The 27,155-nt window shown below is 42.9% G+C and overlaps 2 protein-coding genes across 4 annotated transcripts in view; one reads left to right on the forward strand and one right to left on the reverse strand.

Moving 5' to 3' along the window:
* The window catches only part of slc35f3b (solute carrier family 35 member F3b), a 59,365-nt gene extending 36,513 nt beyond the window's left edge, over positions 1-22,852 (forward strand). For all 3 annotated transcript variants that reach the window (XM_084375679.1, XM_084375680.1, XM_084375681.1), the window contains 6 exons: positions 8,461-8,803; positions 14,177-14,396; positions 17,781-17,906; positions 18,368-18,560; positions 19,569-19,658; positions 19,880-22,852. In XM_084375679.1, the coding sequence (XP_084231805.1) occupies positions 8,461-8,803; positions 14,177-14,396; positions 17,781-17,906; positions 18,368-18,560; positions 19,569-19,658; positions 19,880-20,121 (1,214 nt within the window). In that variant the 3' untranslated portion in view covers positions 20,122-22,852. The remainder of the gene's footprint in view (positions 1-8,460; positions 8,804-14,176; positions 14,397-17,780; positions 17,907-18,367; positions 18,561-19,568; positions 19,659-19,879) is intronic.
* Positions 22,853-23,296: 444 nt separating this feature from the next.
* Positions 23,297-27,044, reverse strand: LOC311270337 (5-hydroxytryptamine receptor 1D). Its single transcript, XM_084375146.1, has 3 exons — positions 26,827-27,044; positions 25,348-25,508; positions 23,297-25,243 (listed from the first exon to the last, which is right to left on the reverse strand). The coding sequence occupies exons 1-3, from the start codon at positions 26,975-26,977 to the stop codon at positions 23,942-23,944; spliced, it is 1,614 nt and encodes a 537-aa protein (XP_084231272.1). The 5' UTR covers positions 26,978-27,044; the 3' UTR covers positions 23,297-23,941.
* Between the last annotated feature and the right edge of the window lie 111 nt (positions 27,045-27,155).

The following is a 27,155-nucleotide window of genomic DNA, read 5'->3' on the forward strand; positions in this document are numbered from 1 at the left end:
AGTGATTCAGCGTACATGCGTCCCCCAGGAAGCAGACAGTCATATTTCACCAGCTGCTGTTATGGGCTCACTAAACATTTCCACAAGGCTCCATGCACCTTGACCACAGATTACAACATGTCAGTCGAATGATAGAAAACTATGAATGTTCACACACGGTTGATGAACTCATTTAACATAGCGTTGGATCTTGAGTGCTTCCCTGCGAGGTGGATAATTATCATTCGATTTGCTTTTATTCTGTCTGCTTCAAGATTTCAAAGATGTTTTAAGAGACGCAGCAAAGGCAAGTATCAGACGAAATCTTTGTGTGGATATTGTTTTAAGTGATGGATGAAAGTTGGTTAATTTGGCCCGTCTGCCTCGCTCTTTGTGCACACTGTCATCTTCATCTCAACTAAAGGCGCATTTAGCAGCGGAGCAGCGGCGCTTACCACTGAGCGAGTGAGCCACGAAGTAGTGAGATTACACCTTTAACACATGAGTCACAAAAGCCTGAACGGTCGGCACTGTTAAACAAGAAAAAAATAACACGGCGTGTTTACTTCAAGCCCGCTCGGAAAGCACATGAATATAATCCTGCATCTTGTGCCTGTTGTCTTATTTGTATGCAAATGTTAGTTCAGGCGTGTGTGAACAGCCACAGTACGGAGATAAGGCTCCACCTGCCAAAACAAAGGTCAAGCATACGTGTGTTTCACCTGCATCCGTGGTGTTAAAAGATCACCAGAAGCTGCTACGGCTTTCGTTTTCCTTTACAGGCGCCTATAAAACGTCTTACTTTCATCCTTTGACTGTGATTAACTTTGATGGCGGTCAGAGGAGTAACGTCTAAATTCATTGTAGAAGCAAGTGAAACAGGCCTTTCTCGCTCGATAAGCGTGCAGTGAATACACAATGACAGGGCTTTTATTTTATTAAGAGGCGGCGAAAGCTCAGTTTCATTGTAATTAATGAGATTTGAATAGACGGATTGATGTGAAGGGCTAAATTGGTTCATTCGAGGTTTGCAGCTATGACTCAGAATCTCATTCTTATTTCATGTAAGAAAACACCCTCTGTAGCAGTGTAGTAGTGTTTTCATCTCCGAGCGAAATCCTCTGCAAAAGTGTAAAGACCAAACTCTGCTCTAATCCTAAATTGAAGGCGTTGATCCAAAAGCTTCCTTCAGGATGCGGGAAGGCTGCCGGTCCCCTACGAACGTATAACACAGTCAGTTGACCAGATTCATGTTGTGGTGTGCCTAGAAGGCTAATTATTACAAAGCTGAAATAACAAAATATTTTCAGCCTCCCTACGGCGGTTGTAGTAACTGTGAGCAGTCAGTGTCAGCAAAAATGCGTCCTGTGTGCCTCGTTGCATTTCATCTGTGAAAATGACTTAGCTGGCACTTCGCTCCATCTAAGTCTCATTTAATAAACTTCCTATTTCTTTCTAATGCATTGGAAAACTAATCAGCCATCAAACCATGTAGGGTGCTTTTATACATAAAGGAAAGATTAAGATGTATCTAAAAATAGTATCCTGAGTCAGGTTCACGTGAGTTTGATAGAGTCCCTACATTAGCGGTGGTTTAAAGGTGCAGGGAGCGAGTAAAACCGCTGTTTGGGCAGACACTCAGAGTGCACACCTGTGGTGGTTGCCTATCCATTACTTCAACAGGGACGCTGTGGCCAATCTTTTAAATATTGATTTGTCGCGGAAAGTGCTGGGACTCGTGCCAGTCTGTTAAACTGCGGGTCCATCACGCTATATTCACTGCAAGAGAGAGGGAGGGATGCTTCAAATCTGTCGGGCAGTGCACCTGCTGCCAAATATGAGTAATTGGTATTGCACAGACGCACACAAACAACAACAACAACAACAATGTCTGGCCAGCTTGCACCAGCGTTTTGTCGTGTCACCAACCAATGAGGCATCAGAGGGCCGCAGCAGTGACCTGCGTCGCGAGCATCTGTTGAACCAGCTGGGCGGGCGAGGGCGGTGACAAAAAAGTTTGCCATTCTGAGAGGAAGTCGCTCTGTTGCCCTTTGAGGTTGAAGGAGAAACCGGTCTGGAATTAAGGAGAGCGGGATCAGTAACAGTCGTCCCGCCCTTGTCTGCCCTCCTGGGCCTTTGTCCCCTCAGCCCTTGTGGTCCCACCTATCAGCTGGTTTGACGCAGCAGGGTGTGTTTTTCGCCCGTCTCGCTGTTGTGTTATTGAGCAAGACAGGCTTGTCAGAGGAGCCTGCTGTGGTGTGTTGAAAAGCCTCTGACTGACAGCTTGGCCTGACCAAACTGTCACAGGCAAGTATCACGGACTCCCACTGTCTGTCAGAGAGAGAGATTACAAAGACAGTGACTGCTGCCTGTCTGTGTGCTGCCTGTCTGTCTGCCCGAACTACCATCCCTCTGTCTAATGTCTAATGTGACATTTGTAGTTCATAGTTGGAAGCAAATTCCTAGAAAATGGCTTTTTAAGCAAATACAAACTGCAAGGCTCAGACTTTGACTCACATGTCAGAAATGACAAACTGCATAAGCCAACATGAGACTGAAGGATTTATTTTTGTGAAGAGAACTGATGCAGTGATTGATGTTGTGTGACAGCCAAAGATACGTTCAAAGATGAGCCAGCATTTTTATCTTACATTTGCACGAGGAAGCTCTTTCTGCTTTAAAAATCTATATTATTCCACCCAATGTAAATTTAAAGGGTAATGTCAGCATTTTTACACATTAAAGTGTGTTTACAGGTCTCAGTGAGTACTTCTGCATATGCGAAAAAGTAGTATGAAGTCTTTTTGGCTCCAGAGGAAGCTGCATGTGATCTAATAAATTTTCCTCCAGTGATGTCAATCAAGTTGCATTATGGGTAATGTAGGCACCAGGTTGTTGCACAGAATCGATACAGCAGAACCAGATGTTGCCTTTTTTATTCCACGCATTCTTTTTCCTTGGGAAAACCTGATGCTGATTGCATTACCCACAATGCAATTTAGCCACTGAGTGACATCACTGGAGGCAATTTATTAGATCACATGCAGCTTCCTCTGGAGCCACAAAATACTATTTACTCCTTTTTGACATAACACAGCAGTGTCCCGACGACTTGTAAACACACTTTAATGTGTAGAATAGGACTTGCCCTTTAAAGTCTTTAATATAAACTGTATCAAGGACTTCACACTATAATGTTTGATTATGTGCATGACAGAATGAGTCACCAGTCAATTTATATTCGTCAGCATGCCGAGGCCCAGCAGACAGTAAAACTAGGAGAAGAGTTGCTCTGAATTGAAGTGTGTGTCGGTGATTGATCTGTTTACCCTCTTGAACCACTGAGGCAGAGCGCTGCAGTGTTCTCACACTCCCACAGAGGTGTTGCCAAACAGACAGACCTCTCTTTCCTCCCAGTGAAAGACTCCCCCGACAGTTGTACGACCACCCTGGCAAACCAACCCTAGCCCGATGCCATCGTCGCCGATCTTTGTCCTTGCTCTTGAAAATGGCAGGGCGGCAGAGAAAGCGGTGGACGGCGTGGGCGGTGGCCTGTTCAGGGAGCTACAGAGGGACATAGCGAGGCTTTCTCGGCCTGTCACAGCCAGGTTCTGTGAAGTGTGAGAGCAAGCAGTCAGGCAGGGCTCTGCTGGCACGTTTGGGATTTGCAGCTATCAGCAGGAGAGATCTGCACTGCAGAGTTTGCAGGGGGAGGGAGGAGAGCGGGAGTGGGAATGAGCAGGGATGCATGGAGGAAATGGAGGAAAAACTGGAATACTGGCTAGTTAATGGCCAGATAAATCTCCACACCAGTCAGGGGGGTTTCGAGCATGCTGGGAACAGGACGTATATTCAATGCCCGGCCCATGAGGTGCTCAGCGTACTTAAAGACCAGAGGCAGACAAATTAGCATATAAGATAAAGATTGATTTACTGTGCCTTTAGTGGTTACAAGACATCTATAGATTTTGACACATAGTTATCGAGACACCCTAAAACAAGTGGATTTTTCTCCTAAAAGTTCAGTTAAGAAAGTGTTATATAGTTTGCTGTGATAGTGACCCAGCAGGGTTAAAATCTTATTGTTTTTTTTTACTCTTTAGACCACCGGTACCTTTTATATTGAATTCCATGGTGTTAGGAGGCTTTATTTTAGCTGAGTGGTTGGGATGAATACATTTGAGCAGGCAACAAGGAGAAGCAATACATGGCTGTCAGAGTGGATCCGAAGCTGGTCCTACGAGGATGCCAAACACTTTCTGCCCGTCGCCAGTGATTTCACAGATGCCTCTACGGATGATTTAAGTGCATTTTGACAGTGAATGTGTTGAATGAGTGCTGATACTTTAATCTAGATTCAAAAATCAGCAATTCTCTAATTAGGGCTGCATGATATGGTAAAAAAAAAGATATTCAGATTGTGATATGATTCACAATGAGTGTGAATGATCATTTTAGCATCACAATTTGTATTTTCAGAATCATGATGACTAGTGCAGTGCCTGTTCAAATCATGCTGTTAGGCACAGATTGTCTGGTAATGTGAGGGGATTACAGATCCAGTCTTAAGCCTCCCAAACTGCTCACAGACTCATCATGGCCGCCCCGACAATATCAAACATGTGTGATATTCATGATTTAAAATCTGGATGATTACATCCATGCTTCCCTAGCCAGAAATCAACAACCAAGAGAGGCATCCCGGAGTGTCTGACGGTGCTCGCGAGCAGCAATAACATTCTAGCGCTTAAGGCTAATGTTAGCTAGCATTCTACTGTTGAGAGAAACTTAAAATCTCACCTTCAATAGAAAACCTGCGTTGACTGCATCTGTTCACTCATTTAACCTTCTGCTTTTGTTTTTTTTTTCTCACTGGAACACAGTACCATAGCAAGTTGTTGCATCGCGCTTCTCTTCATTTTGTTTACGTCTGCTTCCCCATTAGATCACGTGAGCAGTGTCCGCTGTTTACTTAAAAATGTGTCACGTGTCCAAATTACACCAAATTCGACACTGCACTTCCTTGGATCTTCAGCAACAAACCTGCTAAATGTTGAGTAGATGGGATGAATAGTTCTCGAAATGTGCAAGTCACAGACAGACAGACACAGTTTCCTTACTTTACAGTTAGATGTGAGATTGTTGGGGGGTTTTACCCAGCAGAAATGTCTTGTTACATCTGGAGAACATGATTTGTGGGTCAGGGCATCTCTGCAGCAGTACAGTACTTCATTAAAATGCTTTTTCGTCACACGTTTTACCTTTATCAAAAAAATTTCAAAAAACTTCTCTGATTTAGATGTTGTTGTTTGTCTGTCTTGGCCACATTGCGATTTCGATAATACTTTGTTTAATTAACCAGCCCTTGTGCTAATACAGTAATCTACAGCCGCACCAACTACAGCTGTTTTAGGGTTTAAAAGGCTGAGATTAATCATGATGTATTTGATAAATCAGAACTAAATCAAACTAAATTTTGCATTGCAGGCTTATTACAGTCATCTTTGTGCCATGGCCTGACCTTGACGGTTGACATTTGATTATAATCTGATGAGGTTAAGAGCTTTCAGTTAATCATTTAGCAGGAAGGATACTCTTTCTTGGTGAGTCGTGGTAGTAATGGCTTCAAATGTCATTAGCACAGAAGCCACTCTACTGACCCAGCTCTCACACTGATGAGTCCAGCAGTGCTCCATACTGTTCATCTCCGGTTGATACAGTATCATTAGTCAGCGTCAGGCTAAATGTAAAAAAGAAAAAAATGTACTTCACGTCTGAATAATTGAGTAAGTGCTTCAGTGGTTATCACACGAATCTACATTGAAGTCTCAGCATTTAATCAAAGACGCTTTTAATTAATAATTTATCAAATTCAATAAGAGAGAGAATGTATTATGTTCTGAGTCTAGTAACAGCTTCATTGACAAGTGCGGGCTGTGTGACAGGAATATGAAATCACTTTAATGTTGTCATGACACTTCCCTAAGTGTGTTCACATGTGCCAGAGCTGGAAATGCTTAGCTGGGCCCTGGTGGCTCTCTGGGGGCTGATTGGCTTGGCCCGTCACTGCATTTGGAAGATTAAACTGTGCTGCAGTACAGAGCAGTGGCCAGCAACACGGGATGTGGGACGGAGGCCCAGAAAGGACAAAAAACTGAACATCGTAAACAAGAGATGACCTTCAGTACAAGACAAAGAGGCTCGGAGCTCAGAATAGAGAAACTTAATTCTCACCCTTGCGCACGAGACTTTGACAGACATCCACTTGTGTCTGTCTCTTTTCCTGGCCTTTGCTGATTCATCACTTCATTGAGGTAACCAGACAATGATCTTGAATCATCTTTCATGAGAGCTGTTAGGTGCTTGTGCAGCAGCAGGGAGCCTCGTTCAGGATGTCCAAATAATGCTGCATAATTTCATCTTAATTGCATCACATGTTTATTTATTTTTTTTGGCAGTAGATAAACAGAGATAGGACTCTAATGTGCGTTCACAGGAGAGCCTGGGGAAGCTGGGGGCATTAGCATAGGAGGCGATAGTCATCAGGAAGTTATTCTGTGATATGATGAGGCCACTTGACAAGGTCAGAGGCAGCTCTCCCAGGAAGAATGAGTCGCCTCATTGGGCATGATGGACACCCTCTTATGCTGCTCTTTTGTAAAATATGTAGCAAGCCGGTTGTGTCAGACAATAGGTGTCCCTCTGATTACACAAATCACACGGACATGATGCCAACAGTGCATTCCAGTTTCCTGTCGATGCCGTCTCACAGAAATCTCCACATTGTAAGTCCAACTTTAGATTTATTCTTGTCTCACTGAGGCCTTTTAGAAGTGCGTTCTGTGTTCTAGTCAGCAGTGTTCAGTGCAGATGAATCGGCAAAAGGCTCCCTGCGGCACATCATTACCTCTGGAGGCACCATTAGAGAGATCCCTCATTTTTTACTCGCTGGAAGCTGCAGAAGATGCATGGTGCATGTTATACAAGCATTATGAAACAGTTGATCCGGGGTTCTTGTTGTGGTCATGCAGTTTGGCTCTGATTTATTAGGGCTTTGCTGATGATAACGCTGATGTCCTTGGTTATCTAATGCAGATAACCTGTCCGAATGAAAATCTGCTGCATGATTTATGTATCTATTGTCTGCAGAATAAATGTTCCACAGAGGACTTAAACTATTAAACCTATTAGCTTTCATATATTCACACACAATTATTCACCTTTTACTGACTTGTTTCATGGAGTAGACAGTAAATCCATAAAGAAAGTTTAATGATTCAAGAGAACTAAATGACCTTGGCAAGTGAATCAGTTTTGAAGCACAGAGTGGGAGTGAGTGGGACAGAAAACAGCACGTCAACACTTTGCTACAATTCACACATTATTGAAGAAGTATGGTGGCTATCAGGTTGTGACAGGAGCAATAGAAAGTTAAGTGTTGCTGTGTGCGCGCCTCTGTGTGCTCGGGCGAGCACAAACACACACACACACACACGTCATTGTAACTCGTGAGGTGGAGAAGAGGTCGTCTTGGATTGGATATCAGATCTGCCCTCTTTCGTCCTCTGTTAGGCTGCAGCCTGTCACACTTGATCACCACATTTTTAACTCAGATGTCTGATTGATTACCTTCAAGTTCAATTAAACTGGGAAAGTGGCTATTTTTATCTGGAAAAGGATGTCAAGACACGGATGACCTGAAGTCCAGCACACAGATAGAAGATTGTCCTGTATATGCTGTCACTTGTTCAGAAAAGACCCAACTAACATAGATATCCAACATAGAAAAATGATATATTTTCTTTTTTAAATTGAAATTGTGCTTGATCAGAATGGTTTAAGCCAATTATGTTCCAAACACAAATACAATATTGCTGTAATAGGTTTATTTCTGCTCTAAATACGCTCATAAATCATTGGCAATTAAGAAAAATAATTAAAATACTTTCTTATGGGTTATTTTGTCTGTCCATTCCAATGGACGGTGAATCTGAACACAAGACACCACCTTATAGAGAAAATATCAAGACCTTTTTCAAAAAACAAGTCTCCTTAGTTGATTGTACATAAACAATAGGATGCAATATAAGCTGCTTTTATCATTAGAAAACCGATCCAGAGCAGTTAATTGACATTCACATCCTGAGTAAAATCCATAAATCTTTAACATATTTTATTTTAAGTAATTAAACATCTCATGTTTACTTCAAACACAGTTCCAACAAAATTATGTATGATAACAATAGATTAAAATGTGCCTTACACTTCCTCCTTGCCTCATGGTCAGCCATGCTTGCTGAAAAAGGGACTGTGACTCTCCTGCTGTCCACTTGTGGGTGGAGGCAGATGGTGTCCACTGGAATGGACAAGAAATCTGTACAACAAAATTCCCTTAGTTGAAGCAAGATTGGAAAAACTATTCCTGATCATAAAAAAAGCTCAGCTGTCAATATTAACGTGCGTGTGTGTGTCTGTCTATAGGAGAAGAACGCACCAGGGAGAATGTGGTGGGCACCACAGACCCACAGTCGACCGGCGGTGCGGCTGGAGCAGAGGCCGGTTCCAGCAGACGGAGGCTCCACTGCTGCATCAGAGTAACAACTGTCCAGGTACGCAAGGCCCTGTGGGGAGTCGCCATGGTGATGTGCGTGTGCTCGTCCTGGGCAGGGTCCACCCAGCTGGCCAAGCTGACCTTCAAGCACTTTGACGCCCCCTTCACCCTCACCTGGTTCGCCACCACCTGGAACTGCCTCTTCTTCCCCCTCTATTACATTGGCCACCTGTGCAAGAGTCCAGAGAGGCAGACGCCCAGACAGAGATTCAGGTGAGAAGACTGTCACTGCACCAAAAGCAAACAAGTAAACATTATTTATATAGCACTTTTTAAAACAGAGTGCCACAGGGAGAGGAAAAGAAAAGAATTTCAATGTGTAGGGGTCAACTTAACAGCACACTATGTCCAAACCTTTAAGAAGAAGCTGTCAGTGTTTAGTCACTTTAATACTTTGGTTTATTTAATTGCTTGAAGTGTTTTTAGAATAGTTTTTTCTTAATGTCATGGCTAACAAGCCAAATACACATGCCGTAATGTGAACAGAAATGACTAAGAGGAAAATATCAACAGTAAATGTCAAGTCAACTACAGTGAAAGAGAATTGTTTTCTGTCTACACTCACTGATGATGCACAGACTTCAACAATCATGCCATTTCACATCAGAGAAAAGAAAGTCATTTTATCAATCAGCAGCAGCCTCAATGGACCAGAATGCAGAAATCATTTTGGGGAAGGTTTTTTTTTTTCCACTGATAACAAATAGCCTCACTGCTCTTCTTTGTACAGATAAAACCCACAGCTGAAATACTCAGACACATATTGTAAGGACCTTTGAGGAATGCAGTGGTTCCCAACCTGGGTAGAGAAGATTTCTTCTACTCAAAATGCTGTTTTTTCTAGTCTTTCATTTAATCCTTGTTTTTTTCTCATGTAAATGTTGCTTTTTTTTTAACATCTTCAGGCCATTTACTCACTATCACTCTTTGGCTGAAGTTTTCTCACTTCTAAAAAAAGGACCCAAACACAGACACAGAGGCAGGCGAAAAACTAAAACCATCCACAATCCAAAATGCAAATAACAGAAGGCAAGGAAAAGAGAAATACAAAACTGACAACAAACCTGGAAGAAACACAGGTAGGACTGCAGAAAATACACAAGGAGCAAACAAAGAAACACCAGGAACAATACAGGACACGAGGGCAGAGAACACAGGACTGACGTGGTGAAACAGACAAACTGACACAGAGTAAGGGAAAAAGACAGACCTAAATGCACAAGAGTTAGTGAACAAATGAAACTCAGGTGTACTCAGAGAAAAGGCGGGAAAACAGACAAAGACAGGAAGTGGTACGTAAAACATGACATATGAGGATATAATCTACAAGATAAAACAGGAAAAGCCCAAATCATGACAGAGGGGGTCACAAGTCGGATCATCAAAAAATATCCAACAGAATAAATCCATGAAAGGTACAATAAAGAGGCCACAAAGCAACATTAAACATCACAGATGTATGATATTTAGTAGTTTGCCCTCAGGGGTATTTTCCCTTAACGCAGCAGATGGTTTGTTATGCAGAACCATCTGGGAAGGTGCTGCTAGACACTGGTTGGAAAAGGGCAGACACTTTAGAAAAATACATGGCAGGTGATTGGACAAACCATCTGTCTATCACCGTCTATCGGGATAGCTTCAACAAGTCAGATCAGCAGTAGGAGCCTCTACCACCGGCAGAGGCAGTTGGTAAATCAAACGAATGGCGGAAACATCTTCTCTATCACGAAACCCCTTCAGTGCCATTCTTTGCTCATCTTTCAGTGAAGTACAACAGGTGCTATAGCAGCATTGATGCTAACCGCAATTTTCAAACGTCACCTCTCGCTGGTCATCACACCTAAACCACGCCCGTAGCTGCCAGTGGTTCAGCGCCTGCGTGTTCGGCCACAAGCGCATAACTTGCAGCCTGACTATTGCTTTGCAAGATCACGTGATCATCAGCTCTCACAAACCCAGCTGCAGTGCAAGGTACATTTTCCTCTAAATAGCCAACACACTTACTTACCTTGACTACACTCTTTCTATATGAGGAACACACACCGGAGGTTTTGTCTGTTTGGCCAACTGCTTAAAATTAGAATAGCAGCACTCTCAGAATTAAAGGGCTGAAGTTGTTTATCTTTCCATGTTTGCTGGTTGGCTATGCACAGTCACTCCACGTTCATATTTGATTTCCAGAAATAGCCCCTCATTTCGAAATATCACGCTCCCATGCCATCTTTTGTTGTGCTGCCGCAGCAAACAGAAAGACTGTAATCCTAAGTGTGTTAGAAGTGCTTTCACAGTGGAAACGGTCCTTAGACAAAAGTCTTATCTCTGGTACCTGCTGTGCTACTCTAGCACAGAGAGACAAAGAGGGTGGTGGTGTGGAAGTGTGGTGGGAGGCGGGTAGGCTCTGTATTTCTGCTGCACATCTGTGATGTAATTCTTCCTTTTTTGAGGGCTTACATGAGGATCTGGGGCTCCCTCTCCTCGGCCCGGAGCCGATGTGCTCCGAATATCAAACGCTCTGTTTCCTTTGTGTTTATTTAAATTGCATGCTGCTGGTGGATCTCAGACAATGCGGAGAAATAGAGACCAGTTGACATTTGTAATAGCTGTCCTGTCTCTATTTATAAAACAGTGGCCCAGGTAGAGGCAAAGGACCTGACATGTTAATGGTAAAAGCTGACTTTGCTCCTTATAGATATGAGAGATAATTCACAAGAGGGACGCTGACGTTAGGGACGATGTGCCTTATACTTGTTCATGCTTTGATTTCAATGGAAGGGAATGGGTAATTAAGGTCCTTGTATCAAGTGTTAATCATAAGTCTTCATTAGATACTTACTATCATCACAATGTGTTAATAATAGCAGTTATTACTAGATTAAAATACATTTAAAGGCAAAAGAAACTTAATAATAATTAAAAACTTTTTTAATGACCTCATGAATTAAACATTACATTTTATTCTCGCAGTTTGTCCAAATAAATAAATACATTTTAACTCAAGGTCCACTCACAAGCCTTTTATCTTACAGGCTTGGAGATTGCTCAGTTGAGTTGCTTAAAGGGGCAATACATAAAACAAATATGGTGCATATCATTAGACTAACTCCTAACTGCTGCCAACTATAGCTTCCATTAGCACGTTAGCTCAGTTGGCCGTGCAGCTAGCGGTCCAGACAGGGAGATCGGAACCCCGGGGAAGAGTTGGTGTTTAGCACAGGGGCTAGCTGGTTAGCATGCTAACTTCACTAGATATCTCTACAACACAATACATAGACATGTTAACATCACAACTGTTATTTCTTCACATTCTGTTGGTAATTTTTGCTGATTTTAGAATGTTTTTGACTAAAATATTTACATATTGCGCCTTTAACTGAGCAAACCATGAAGGAAGTAGACCAGATGTGGTTAAAAGCTTGGATAAAAAGTTAAAAAGTAGACCCTGAGTTGTGAAACCTTTGTAAGTGTTATAGATTAACATATTGAATACAATAGACCACAAAAGTGTCATTGAAATACAATCATATAACATTGTCTGATCCTTCTTGTAAGTGATTATTCACCAAATCAAAATGATGTCGAGGTTCTTAAGAATGTCTAGCACCAGAGACCGACCTCCTAATCTGAAATACTCTGACTTGAAATGCAGTTCCTGGGAGTCTACCTCCAGGAGTTGCTAGAGCTAGATTCTTTTAAGATCTGCTTCCATAACACCTTCCTCAGCACAGTTTGATGATGATCATGATTTAACACTGGGTCAGTCCTAACCCCTCGCAGACTTACCGGGAGCGCTCATCAAAGTCTGTGAGTGTGTGAGTGTGGGCGTTGGGATCGTTCCAAAATCACACGTCTCTCAACTGTTATTGAGTTGGATTTGAGGGTGGTGTATCAGGAATCTGTAATGAAGTGATGATCGACTTTAATGTGATTGTCAGTGAATCGGTGTTGTGTGTATAAAGGGAGTGTGAGCTGTGTGTTTTTTAGTGCAGACTTAGCTCCCCGCTCCTCAGTATCCGGCAGAACCAATGTGCTACCTGTCACTCCACATTTATTGCTGCTTCATCACTTTGCCGGGGCCAGATGCTTTTGGGATAAACTGTGTAACTCAAAGAACAACATAAACAGCAGCAGTCAGAGAGTCTCAAAAAATGCAGCGTTGCTATATTTTGACTTGGGGAAGAACACTTCAAATAGCAACGTGGACAGGATCACAATCAGTTATTTTGATACTGATGCATAATGTTATGGTTTCAGTTTCTCTCTCACATTACATCGAGTGTGTCAAATTGACTGTCAGGCCAAAAGTGTTAGTCTGTCTGCTTTTATTTAAGAGCATTTTCATCTATTTGAAATATGTGTGGAGTTAAACCTCTTCAAGACGGAGATAAAGCGCAGTCATAAAGGAGACATATGATGCTTATTTTTCAGGTTCATCATTTTATTTTGGGTTACTACTAGAATAGGTTTACATGCCTCAATGCTCCAAAACACATCAGTTTCCTCATACTGCCCAGCGCTGCAGCACTGTATTCTTCCTCTGTTTTAGCTCCTGTCTCTTTAAGGCCCCCCTTCCCGAGTACACAGCCTCCTCGGATTGGTCAGCTCACACATGCCTGACCCAGCACCGCTAACAACAACAGAGCAAAATCAATTCTAGCTGCTTGGCATAAATTATGCAAATGTTTGACATGGTGACGAAGTGTGATGTCACAATGTCATGGAATTAAAGGCAGGATTACTGACGAGGCATTTCATGTGCAGTGTTTTCTGTGGGAGAGAGGAGCTTCTGTTGGTGTGGACTATCATTTACATACACAAGAACCGAGTTTTGTCTCCAAAGTATAACTGAACTGGCTATGATTCCTTATATAATGAGTCATCGCTACCTTTCCAGAGATTGGTAACATATGCACAAGAACCAGAAACATTTATTTGTCTGTGTCCCACGTGTATTTATAAAATATTGACACGTTGGAGCCTCCAGCATTGCACGCATATGGAACTCACCCAGAGACTGAACTTTGAGAGTCTTGTCAAGTAACGCTGACAAAGGAGGAAGACAAAAGAAACTTTTTTTCTTTAGTCACAGTAAAACTATAAAATCTCAGATCTTTTGGACATGGTTTAAGATATTGTTTCAGTTCCATTTCTTCGACACGACATATTGTCCTGATTTGTGCTTGCGCCCTCGAGCATAACCAGAAATAGGCAGAGAAGTAAATAAAACACCTGAGGAGGAGGTAAATACTTCAGGTTCATTAACTGTAACTTTAGCTCAGAAATAGTTAACTAAATGCATCCTGGTGGTCTGATTGTGTAGGTAAATAATGAGTTATTTCTCCAGTAGAGTAGAGTTGGTCCCACAGGTACTGCGATGCAAAGTTCATTGAGATGTAACTGTTAAAATGGGATTTACTTTTCACACTTATTGCTCCGTGGTCTCTCTGGTGTTATTTGTTCAGACGGAGCTGCTCATGTTTATGAATATTGATTGAGGTCTCAGACCGTAATAATTTTATCAATTCTGAAATGAGTCATACCACATTTTCAATATGCTAACGCTCTGCTCTGCATTGTGTCTCTGCACAGGGAGTGCTGTAGGTTTTTTGGGGATGACGGGCTGACACCCAAGGTGTTTTTCACCAAGGTGGCTCCGTTTGGCCTGCTGTGGATCCTCACCAACTACCTGTACCTGCAGGCCCTCAGGAAGATCAACACAACAGACGTGTCAGCACTCTTCTGTTGTAACAAGGCCTTTGTCTTCCTGCTGTCTTGGATTGTACTCAGAGACCGCTTCATGGGGGTCAGGGTGAGTCCATCTGCCTTTGTGTGTGTGTTTGTGTGTTTGTGTGTGCGTGTACATTTTTGTTACCTACTGGGGACCTTGTCTGGCACACTACCATGTCAGGAATAATACTCCCTATGGGGATCAAAGGCCAGTCATAATGCAGCAACATGATTTCTGAGGTCCTGGTTAAGTTTAGGGGGAAGGTAAGAATTGAGGTTAGGTTAAGGTTGGGGTCAGGCATAACTTGGTTAGGGTCAATGTAAAGTCCCCCCAAGAAAAGCTGTGCAGACTTGTGTGTTTGTGTGTACGAGTCTTGTTATGTACAGTTTTTAACTTCCTGATAGGAAACGTTGCTGCTGTATTTTTAGAGAAGAGTCAACCACAGGCCACAAACAGTAAGGTGGATAGTAAAATAATGATTTGTCCTTCAGGCTACACACCTGTGGAAACTTCCAGCTTGAATTCACAACAACATAACAACATGTTGAAACTTCTATTAAATTCACAGGACCTTGCAAAGTCCTATAGCTGCACTCCAAATACTTTTTAAGTTAGGAATTCTTTAAATGGCACTCTGTGTTCTAAACCTCACTGATCGATCACTGGATTGGGTTGAAATGTGTCCTGAATATCCAAGAGACACTAAGGAAACTTGGCATAGCTGTTGCTGAATGGTTACAGTAATCAAATTAATAACAGGAAGTCATTTTTAAAGAATGACAAATCTGTCTCCACTAGTTTTCACTTTCTTGCAACCGAATCTTTGGTTCTGTGTAGTATTAATGTAGGTCTGTCACATCTAGAAGTCATTTGGACCTGCATAAAAAAAGAGTGCCACAGATCTTGTTAAATATAGCTTTTGAGCTGAAAAACTTTTAGGGTTACTTTGACTGTAGATATTCCCAAGAAGGATCATTTTAATTTGCCTACCCTACCCAGGTGAAGTTTCTTCAGTATGGAAGAAAGTGACTAGACTTGGGACTTGACTTGCCCAAGAAAAAATGACTTGGGACTTGCTTGAGACTTTGGTTAATTGACTTGACTCACATTTTCCACCAATCGTCCATGTGTCATTAGGTTACATATCATCAGTGCAGCTTTTGGTTTTTGGAAACTATAATATGAGATGATTTTATCTTTTAATTGAATGTTTGATCACCCCCTTTATCTTGAATACAACAGTCTCCGATCGGCTTTGTTCAGTTATTGGAGCTTGACCATTACTGGACTTCTGAGGCTGATTTTAATATCTGTATTATAGACTTGACTGACAACCTTGTAACATGTTGATTATCTGATTCATGAGGGATTTTTTTCTTCCCAGACTGATTAAATTTGAACATGTTCAGAGGCAAAAGTATTCATTTTTCAGAAATATACCTGATTTTGTGCAGCATAAGTATGTTCTCTCTTCTTTTCTGTCCTGTAAAAAATCTCAGCATCTCGGTTTATCTTGCGAGCCCTTGAAGGGGGCCTTGACTGTCTGGTCTGGAGCCATTGACAAAGACCAAGTGTTTGCTGTGCTATTTACATTATCTGTCAGTATCATCTACTAATATTGACTTACCAATATGTCATTCTTTACCTCAAATACACTGCTGCTGCAAAGGGCTCACTAACAGAGAGATAACAAGATGACCTTCACTTGCCCTCGGGCTTTAAATCGTGTCTCTCTTTGCTTGATGGAGAGAAAGAAGTCCACTATCTCCTGTGTCCTGGACTGTGCGTCTCTCCTCTGTTGTGCAGGAGTTCACTCATGATGACAAAATAAGCCTGTGTCTGTAACCCCCAAACGGCTGGATTTCATCCAACGCGTGAGCTACACACACGGCGCGGTCGAGTAGCGAGCGCGTTACCTGTGTGAAAGCAGAAATGTGTCATTCATAAGTGCCTCCTGGTGTGTGTCTGCGTGTGTGTGCCTGTTCACTGGTTTACCCCGCATGAGAGGAGACAAGTAGAGGAGTAGCTGGGCTTTAGCTTTGTGAATTGAGGTATCTCCTCCCCCGCTGCACCTCCTCAGATGCTTTCACATCTGCAGCCTGTCCTGCACTCTGCAGAATGGATTTCCCCCTCTTTTTCTCCCTCTCACGTGCTCCCGAGCAGCCCATCTCTCCCTCGTGCATACCCCTGCTCCCCACCCCCATTATGTGTGATGAAAGGCCTTGGTAAGAGACAAATACTGTAATAATCCTGCTCCTCTCTCTCTCTCTCTCTCTCTCGCTTGGTGGTGGGGATTGCAGTGTTTGGATGTCTGCAGCAATGCAGGGGATCTTGGACGAGTTTGTCATGAAAGTGAAGGGGGGGGGGAGAGAGAAAGATGGAGGATGCTAAATCATCCTTGTTAAATAAAGATGTACATATAAAAGACGGCTCAGTTTTATTGGTGAGAACGGGCAGCGCAGATCAGTAGCTTATTAAATCTGAAGAGCCTTTCGGTTTGTGTGTGACTCGAGTTTGGATTTTTGAGCCGTAAAGGGAGTCAGGCGCAGTTTTAATCCACGCCCACACATTGCGGTAATAACACAGTAATCACATAAGCTACTCCATGTGCAGGTGTCTCTGACCCTCGCATTGTGCCGAAACGTCTCGAGAAGCTAAAGCACCGACACACGCAGGGTCGCCGACCTTGCAAGCGCACAGTCCGTCGCGAGAAATGCAAGGTGTTTGTGTGTGTGACTGACAGGCGGCCTGCAGTGCAGAAAGAGCCGTTTTGCCAAAGGTGCCCAAGGGCTTTGGCCCAGCAAAAACACACGGCTCATTTATCTTCCTGACACCTCCTTAATGCAGAGCTAATCCACTCAGCTGGACTGCACCCTGTCCCCTATCGCTGTTCTTCAGCCCAGGGCACGCACGGTTATGAATGAATGCCCTTTAAGATGTAGCAAAGACAAATGTTATAAAGCACGGATGACAGAGTTCCTTGAAGTTGTGAGCGGGATGAAACAGATGGTTTGATTTTTTTTGAAGCTGTGATAATCGCAGTGGCGTGCAGTGGGAGTGTGTGTCAGAGGTGTGGATTGGTGGATCGAGGGGGAGGTGGGGGGGACTTTGGTTTGTAAACATGAAGGCAGTGTAACGAAAATCAATGTCAGACAATGAAGCCAACGCTGTCGAAGCCGCCTGTCCCGTGTTGGGAGCGCTTGCTGTGAATCCGGGAACATTTGTGAGTGTGAGGGGAAACGTGGCAACCAAATGAGCCGTCTGTTCACAATGAAATAAAACCAACATGTTAATTATGCCATTACAAGCCCTGTCCTGCGAGGCTTGTGATTTCTGCGGCGAATAACCAAGTGGAGGCCGCCGCGTGTGCCTGCTGGCGTCCCTGCACGGCTTTATCTCCACGCTGCGAGCAGCATGTCGTCCATCCGTCACTCTCTGATGTTGCTTCCTTCCCTCTCCCCACAGATCGTAGCTGCTATCTTGGCCATAGCAGGCATTGTAATGATGACCTACGCCGATGGATTCCACAGCCACTCGGTCATCGGCATTACGTTTGTGGTGGCCTCTGCTTCGATGTCAGCGCTCTACAAGGTATGTGTTCACCTTACCTCCCTCGTTGTGACTCCGTCATTTGGAGCCCGAACAAAAAGATGTAAAAATAACTAAAACATATGTATGAATAGACCGGTCTTACATAAGAAGTCCTGGACTAGTTCCCGCCTACTTATGTAACCAGGTGGCAGAAGAGAGAAGCAGAGTATGAAATGTGAGACCCAGCTGACAGCAGCGTGTGATATGTGAGTTTTTGGTAGCTGGCCCCCAGGCTGTGATGTCCTGATCAAGGAGGTTACGAGGCAGATAGCTATATTTTGACGGGGCTCTGGCCTCCTCTGCCCTGCTGTCTGCAATACCTAATGTGATAAACAGACAGCAGCGGCCCTGTGCCAGACACATGACAGGTGCTTGGCAGGTGCACCCTCTGTAACACCCCTCTGCTCCTCCAGGGGGCAGAGTTTGTGCACTGACAACCCTTTCTCCCCGTTTATCCTCAGGTGCTCTTTAAGATGGTCCTCGGCAGTGCCAAATTCGGAGAGGCGGCACTCTTTCTGAGCATCGTTGGAAGCGCCAACTTTGTTTTCATCAGTTTCGTGCCGGTCATCTTGTATTTTACACGTGTGGAGTACATTGGCTCACCTGCAGACATCCCCTGGGCCTACCTCTGTGGGGTTGCAGGCCTGCTTTTTGGTACGGAAAGATGACACATGAAGCAATGCTGTGCATTAAAGGGTAGCGCCACCACATTTTACACATTAAAGTGTGTTTACAGGTCTTGGGAGTACTACTGCATATGTAGGAAAAAAAAGATGAGATGAGAGCAGGCATACGTCACTTTTCTGTAAAAAACCCAAGTGCCACACCATTTTTGTAACGTTTGATTGGCTATCTGCCCAGTGGGAAGTAAGACACTTAATTCCAGATACAGTTAGTTTTTGATGACTTAAAAAAATAAACGATGCAAGCTTTATTTTGTGTTTGTTAAATCCGTCTTTGGTGTGTTGTGATTGGCAGGACTATTTTGTAGATCGCTTTGGATAAAAGTGACGGCGAAATATGTGTGATATAAAACAGTAATGTAAGACACTGTGAGACACTGTAATGTGGGTAACTCAACTATATGAGAAATGGCAATTTAATGCAATTCCAGTGCCATCTTTCATGGCACCCCTGCATACGTCAGTGCCTCACTTGGACCACCCCAGTCAAAAGGGTCTGGACACGCCCCTGATCACAAGTTAGTTAATGATGTTGCAGAGTAGATTAAGTGTGTGCCGATTGTACCTGACCCACCCACAAAACACCTGCTTTTAGAATGGAGTTTGGTTAACAGCCTGTCCTCACGAAAGGCCGCAGAACCAGAGATATCGCTGTTTTTATTCCATGAGTTCTTCTTCCTTTTCAATACCAAGTGCCTACATTACCCATAATGCAACTTGGCCACAGAGTTACATCACTGGAGGCAATTTATAAGACTTCCCCTGGAGCCATAAAAGGTTCATACTACTTTTTTTTACATATGCAGTAGTATTTCCCTCGACCTGTAAACACACTTTCAATCGTAAAATTGGTGGAGTTACCCTTTAACATGATACTGTAATGATTACGTAACCCATGAATATCATTTTTGCAAGTTTTTGAGGTTTGGCAGCCTCGTTGTTTAGTCTGCAGCTACTCTCATTTTGATTCTTCCAACAGCTTTCAACGTCCTGGTGAACTTTGGCATTGCGATAACATACCCTACATTAATCTCCCTTGGCATCGTCCTAAGTGTTCCTGTAAATGCCAGTAAGTTTCTTGGCTTTCCTCCCAGAACTAACTTTTTAAATTTGGTCACCATTTAATATTTGATGGCACTGAAATCTCTCCCAAAGTTGCCATCTATATTTGATGGAGTGCAGAATTTAAATTTCAAATTGGTTTCCGTCTCATTGTATAATTTGTGATGATGCACTGTGATTTACCTGCCACTTTGCATATTGATTGTTTTCATTTTCATAATTTTACAGTGGTGGACCTCTACACATGCGAAATCCACTTCAACACAGTGCGCCTCATCGCTGTGTTCATCATCTGCCTGGGGTTCCTCATGCTGCTGTTACCTGAGGACTGGGACCAGTGCATTATCCAGCTCAGCACGAGGCTGCGCAAACGTGACGAGCCAGCCGAGAGCAGCGCGGAGGCAGGCGCCACCACAGGCCTCAACTGGAGAGGGAGAACCAGGACCTCCATGTCAACATTTGCACATTGATGCCATGAAATATGACCATGCAAACACACACATACATACAGACAGACAGACACAGGGAGGGAGACATATTAACACCGGTTAGTGTTTATGTCGGGACATGTGACCTGCCCTCTGCCCTCTGATCAGTAACATTTTGACCTAAGGGGGGATGCAGGAGGCAAAGACTGTGTATCATCCATTTGGCGTCCATTCCACTCAGGAGTTATCTGAGTTGGTGCATGGACTCATATCAATTGTAATCCTTCTTACCCCAAAAAATGATCAGGTATAACTGATTGAGTCATGTTTTAATTTTTGCTGTACCTCTTAATCATTCCATTTCACTACGTCCTTGCGCCTGGGAGCAACTTGCCAACTTGCCTGATATTTTTCAGCTCTGAGAAATAAGACAAACACTTTCCAAGGCAGGCCAAACACATTGTGGACTTTGTCTTTAACATGTACACATTTATACACCTTTAAGATCCAAAGAAGAATGCCTAAAATGCTGAATGCCTGAAAACAAAAAGGGAGGCCCGCAGCGGCGTCCCTCAGGTGTAAACTTAATGACAAATACCTGCCTTTCATGCACTGTACATAGCTGTGTTTCACACCTTGGATGTCCTCGAGCTGTGGACCCAGTGGGCTCATCTGGTGTGAGGGGACCTGTCTGGACATCTGAGGATCAATCTGAGCTGAAGAAGCTTTCACAACGCCTCACTGTGTTCATCCTGGCCCCCTGTGGTTATGTGCTTTCCTCGGGCTGAACTCCCAGTCTTTCGATGCTGAAACCCATTGCTCAGGCCCAGAGTGTAGTCACGGAAGATCTTACACCAGTATCTCTGACCCCATTTACAAGTGGTATTAAAATGATCTGTTTCCAGACATGTTATCCATGTGGCTCGCAATATGTTCAAAAATGTGTGCTGGCATCCGCACACAACATAACATTAGTATGGATATTTTTTTAGCCAACGCAAAATATAGTTTGGTTTACTCAAATTCAGAGTGTGACTAAGCGGGAACTACTGATCTATTCTGTGCCACGAAAGATGCATTATTCAACGGAACTGTGTGGAAAAATTAAAGTATTACCAGTGTAAAGTGAATGATATAGAGTTAGAAATAACATCGTGTTTGATAGTGTGTGTTGCAGCTGATCTGCTGTTTGTAAGGCATATTATTTATCAAATCACAGAGTAGCCTACAGGCCTGTACTGACACAGTTAGTAGTATTACATCTGCCGAATTTACAAGAGGGGATACATAATTCAGAGTTTGTTGTGCACAGCAATTTACAAAGGTTAAAAGTTTCCCCCGACTCAAAAACTCACAAAAATCAGTATTTTTTTAAGGGGATCTGGTGCTGATTTGCACCACTTCGCATTTCATATGCACAGGTTTTGCTCTGAAGGACAGAGATCTGATCTAAGTGAGGACTACAAGAGCCGAAATAAAAGTACCAGGTGTAAACCCAAAGGAAAGATTAGTTTTTTTCAGGATAAAGTGACATTTTAATACCAGGTGTAAATGGGGTGTTTTCAATGCATGAGATATATTTGTAAAACAGTGTGAGTGAGTGCTTTCAGTGTATCTACAGTGCACTTGCCTCACATTTTCTGTTGCCTAGCAACAAATAAAATGTTATTAATCAAGCAATACAGGAAAAACATGTATTTACAGCTGTTGTCATTATATATCAAATTGGCTGTTCAAACTATGACGTAGCCTATTCTTTTTTTTTGCAATGAACGCTTCAGGCGCCCCTGTCTTTGGATTGACTAAAAGCACTAACAGCTTATAATATTCCAGACAGGCTTCGTGAAAACTTTGAACTACCCCTTTAACCATAGCTATCACTGAGCCTCCCTTTGAATTCTTCTCACATTTAACGTCCTAGACTCATATGCACACAAACTAATCTGCGGCAAAAATCTTTTATTCTTTTCCTGGAGAACGTGACAGACAGTGGATGAAAACTGTCTCACTGTGGCGGGAGGGGAGGTGTGTCGACACATGAGAATGGCTCACATTTTTCCACCTCTGCTCAATGTCCAAAAAAACAAAAAAAAAATTCTATGTCTGTTTTTCATGAATCACATTTCTGAGGCAAGTTAACAACCGAGACGAACCCAAGAGCAAAAGAGGCGCACGCCTTCGTGAAGCGACTGGTGGAAACTCTGCCTTGTTGTGAATGTATGAACATCACTCGACCACACACGCTCGCTACGTGCTATCTGTTTTTTACAGTGCCACCACAGACTGCTGCAGAGAGACTCTTTATTACTATCCTTCTTGTACTCATCTGACCGAGTTGCATTTTTTTGGAACAAACTCTCGACGCATCGTACAGGACTTTTTTATATTTTTGCATTTGGTTGCTTACTAACCTCGAGGGGACAGTGAGTGACTTCTGCAGGACGAGCATGCACATACTGTATGAGCAGATACAGCTGACAAAGTCCACTTCACTGCCTTTTCTTTGTTTTGCAATAGAGTACAATAGCACTGTTTCCCATTGTCATTCTCTATGACAATAAATAATAATATTGTATTCCTCTGGAATTATTGCTAGACATAAATGTAAACCTTTGTAAGGAATGATGATTTTTACACTGAGATGCAACATATGATTATCACATTTGAGGTGGAAATATTTAGAGCGTGAATAAACGATGGGTTTGTTAGATCTACTGTTGGGTGTCTTCAAGTGTAATCACATGTACTATATAAAAGATTTCTTTTCAATACATTTCTTTGTCCAAGTTTGTTTTTTCCTTTGTTTGCTTTGCAATTACTCATAACTGGAAATGGCCACAGACAACATTAGTTGATTGATCGATCGTTATTAAATGAATTTGCCTTTTGGATAATCTTCAAATCCTTTTAGTCAGATTTGAAGAGAAATGCAAACATTTGCTGGTTTCAGCATCTTATATATGACGATCTGCAGCTTATCTTTGTCTTATATGAGAGTAAACTGAACATTTTGACATGCTGGTCTGACAAGACAAGACATTTGAATATGTCATGTTATTTGGACAGCTGAAATGATTGATTAATCAATCAGAGAGAACAGAAAATTCTTCAGTAAATTCATCAGGTTTTACTCAGAATCTTCACAAATCTGAATATTTGCTTCTATGATATTAAAGTAAAAGTTTCTACAGTGGTGGGAGACATTAAGATAATTTACTTCAGTAAAATTACTAATAACACAACACAATCCACTACAAGTAAAAGTCATTCAAAAGCTCACTCAAGTTTTATTAGCAAAATTTACTTAAAGTATCAAAAGTAAAAGTACGTACTATGCAGAAAAACAATCCATGTCAGTGTTACTGTTGTATATTTTCATATGGTTGAAGCATTGCTTTCCTGAGAACAACGTATCTCTAAAAATTCAACTTTTCACGAGCTCAAAAAAGCAGTCTGATTTCAGCTTTGTGACACTGCATTTTCCAGCTAATCCAAGAGGATTTTAAAATAGTTTATTTAGCATAAGAAGCAGGAGAATTTTCTCAACTCCTTTGATGAAAGTTGAGAGATACATGTTTTTATACCGGATAGGAAGGGTATGACAGATTGTAATCTGCAAAGAAACTGGTAACTAAGGCTGTCAGACAAATGTAGTGGAGTCAAAAGTGCAATATTTTCTTCTGGGATGTAGCAGAGTGGAGCAATAAAATGATAATGAGAATGATAAAATGAAAATACTCAAGTAAAGTACCTCAAATTTGTATTAAAGTACAGTACTTTTGGACTGTTGGTTGGACAAACCAAAACAATGCATGCAGTCCAGTCTGAATGGCCAAAGGTGAGTTTTTCTGCAGAAATCAGACTAACAAACATCATGCTCCACTGTCACTGTTATCTGGCCGTAGAAGAAAGTGGCCTGGCGCTCCTTGGTGAGAGCAGAGAAAGGTAGTCTGCTGCCCTCTTGTGGCCGAGAGGGGACATGCAGGCAGTCCACCCTCCTGTCACCACCAGCATCTTCCCACGCTGAGTTATTTTCATGGTGACAAACTTTGCATAGATGTTCCTCTGAGTTATGTTTGAAGTCAGTGCTTACAGTAAAAATGGAGGAGGAATACTTGCTGTCATCACAGGGTGAAGTCTCAGAACTGGAGGGTGGACTAGGATGGGTGGCGGTCAGAGTGCAGGGGTCGCTGGTCCTGCCGTCCTCTCCCTCCGCCCTCACCTCCTCTCCCCTGCCCACCACGCTCCCCAGACGTGCTCTTATTTTCTGCCTCAGTCCCTGGAGAGCGCCCTGGAAACGCTTGCTGAGCAGAGCGTACAGCAGCGGATTGATGTCAGAGTTCAGCAACACCAGCCAGTACGAGAAGGTGACTGCAGAGGGTGGGACGAGGCTGGATTGGCCTGAGATTGCAGTTTCTGTGGCCTGAAGCAGTGCCACGCCTATGTAAGGAGTCCAGCAGAGGAAGAAGGCTGCAATGACCAGGAAGAGACGTACCACTCCATGATTATGCTGCTGGGAGTTCTGCAAGGGAGGCTGGGAGGTGCTCTGGGCCAGGAAGGAGAGCAAACGCCTGGATGAAGGATTATTCTGCTCTGTGGTAGAATCAGGGAGAGCAGGGCTGGTATAACTTCCTTCTTCTCTGCTGACCTCAGACACAAACCGTCCACTTACATGATAGATCAGCCTCGAGGGACCCTGCAGGCTCCCACAGTGCTGGTGAGACGAATCACTCTGAGCGAGGGATGAGTTTGAACTCCTGCTGCGCTGGACAGAGTCCTCCAATGTGTGGATCCTCCTGGCATGGCTGCGGGCCACCTTTACAATGTTCACATAGCAGAAGAGGATGACCACTGCCGGTATGAGGTAGGAGAGAGCAGCCATGAAGGCAGTGTAGCTGGGACTGCTGGCCCAGTTTACTGCACAGCTGTACATGGGAGACACATAGCTGACAGAGCTCCAGCCCAGAAGGGGAGGGCAACTGGTGACCAGAGCCTGCAGCCAGATCCACAGGACCACAGCACAGGTCCTCCACAGTGTGCAGCGGGAGCTATAGCGCAGGCAGTCCATGATGGAGTGGTAGCGGTCGAGGGCGATAGCAGCTAATGTCAGGACAGAGGCTGTGCAGTACACAGAGGAGGTGTAACCCACGTATAAACAGAGGTCCTGTGAGACAGGAGAGAGACACAATCTCAATGGAAAATAAGTGTTATCACATAAGAGGTCTGCTTTAGGTCAATTCAGATGTCACACGGAGAGAGGTGACGTACAGTAAAATCCACCCATCCACGGTTCATGACGGAGAGAGCGACAAAAGGCATCACTCCGACTCCCACCAGGAGGTCACTGATGGCCAGGTTCATGATCAGCACTGACGTCACCGAGTGGAAAGTCTTTGTCGCAGCCACAATGACAATGACAAGAATATTACCTACGCAGAAACACACACAGAGGTCGAACTGGTTGGATTATAGATCATAACAATGCTTTCCTTGTGTAACGTGGCAATAAAGACAAAAATCCTTGTCAAGGAGACAAGCATAACCGCAACTTCTATTTTGAGATGTTGAAATTGCAGAATGCTGAGCCCATGTTTGTTAACTTATTAAGCAGTCGTGCATGTAGCTTTTGTTAAATAAATCAAATTAGAGGGTCAGTTCATCCAAAATATAATGCAGATAATCATGCCATGACCAGAAATCACTAGATGATCAAAGCACACATTTTTATTATTTAACAACTATCTTTTCTGCCTGTTTACATCCTATCCTTCCCTGTTGATAACTGGTTCTCATTCAGCCTACAAATGTATTGCATTACTGAAAAAAACATATCTATATTGTAATTTATACATTTAGATTTAGATTTTCTTTTACTCAGTCCTACTTTACTTGCATGTTTTTCTTTTAATATACACTGTATGAGTGTGGTTAAAGGGATTTCATTGCCAGCAACTGCTTCACCCTAATTGTTGTGCACTGAAATAAAGACCTTGAGTTGACTATTTTTTTCTTCTAATAATTAATAAGGGTTCATGGTTATACAAGCCATAAATTTGGCATTTACAACTGTTATCATAGTCAATTATAAAATGTCATGACTTCCTGACTTCTTAATTACTCATCAAGTTTGATGGCATGAATATAGAAATAGGTCTGACATTCAGATAAACCATGTAGCCCCAAATGTCAAATAAACTGTTTCATTTCACTTTTCTCTACAGCTATGTTAATTGTTTGTTCATTAACAATTTTTGGTCCAGATGCTTTGTGGTGCTTTTCCAGGTCAAATGGTCTCTATGACGAACTAAAAATGACACTGCAAAAGTCAAACTGGAGGAGGATAAACACCAGGCAAAGGGATAATTCACAACCTGGTGAAAATTGTTCTTATCAATGCATTATGACTCATAATTACAACATTAATAAATGATTTATTATAACAAATAATATTATAACAAACAATGAAGCCATTGGTTACAAACCATTTAGAAAGGGTGTTTTATGAGAGCAAATTAAGAATTTTCCATTTGTGCAGCTATAAAAATGTATTGCATCACTATTTTATTGGTGTGATATCACTGAAGTGGCAGACAGGGAAATAAAATGCAGAATTGATGTGTTTATTGCTTAACTGTGTGGACATGCTCTTCTTATCACACAATTTTAAGCGGTAGACAGCAGGAATTAACATTAGAACAAGTCAGATTTGTATTGATGTTTAAAAATATTAAACAGGTAAGTGTGTACCTGTCACTGCACCCAGACACATCAGCACCATGAGGATCTCCAGGACCAGCTGAGCCCGCCGAGACATGCCTGGCCCTGCGCCCTGCGTCCAGCTCGCGTTGACCGCCGCTGCCGCCTGCAGAGCTGACCAGGAGCCACCCTGGTCATCCATCTCCCCCTCAGACAACTGCTATCCTCACATGATGAGACACGGAAAAAGAAACGAGCGTGATTAAACGTGCTCCATCTGCTCCCTCTCTGGTCGGACGGTCTCCAGGTGAACCACCTCCCATACTCTTTTAATGGGAGGGAGGAGGATGCATGAGCACCCAGTGCACCTTATTTAACCC

The sequence above is a fragment of the Pagrus pagrus genome (genome assembly GCF_965226575.1).
Source record: "Pagrus pagrus genome assembly, chromosome: 15".
NCBI lineage: Eukaryota > Metazoa > Chordata > Actinopteri > Spariformes > Sparidae > Pagrus > Pagrus pagrus.

Excerpts from the sequence above, each read along its gene's own strand:
- LOC311270337 (XM_084375146.1), bottom strand. The coding sequence starts at position 26,977 with ATGGATGACCAGGGTGGCTCCTGGTCAGCTCTGCAGGCGGCAGCGGCG. Across the intron at positions 25,509-26,826 it reads GTGTCTGGGTGCAGTGACAG|GTAATATTCTTGTCATTGTC; the intron begins GTACACACTTAC and ends GTTTCTGCGTAG. Across the intron at positions 25,244-25,347 it reads GTGGATGGGTGGATTTTACT|GACCTCTGTTTATACGTGGG; the intron begins GTACGTCACCTC and ends CCTGTCTCACAG.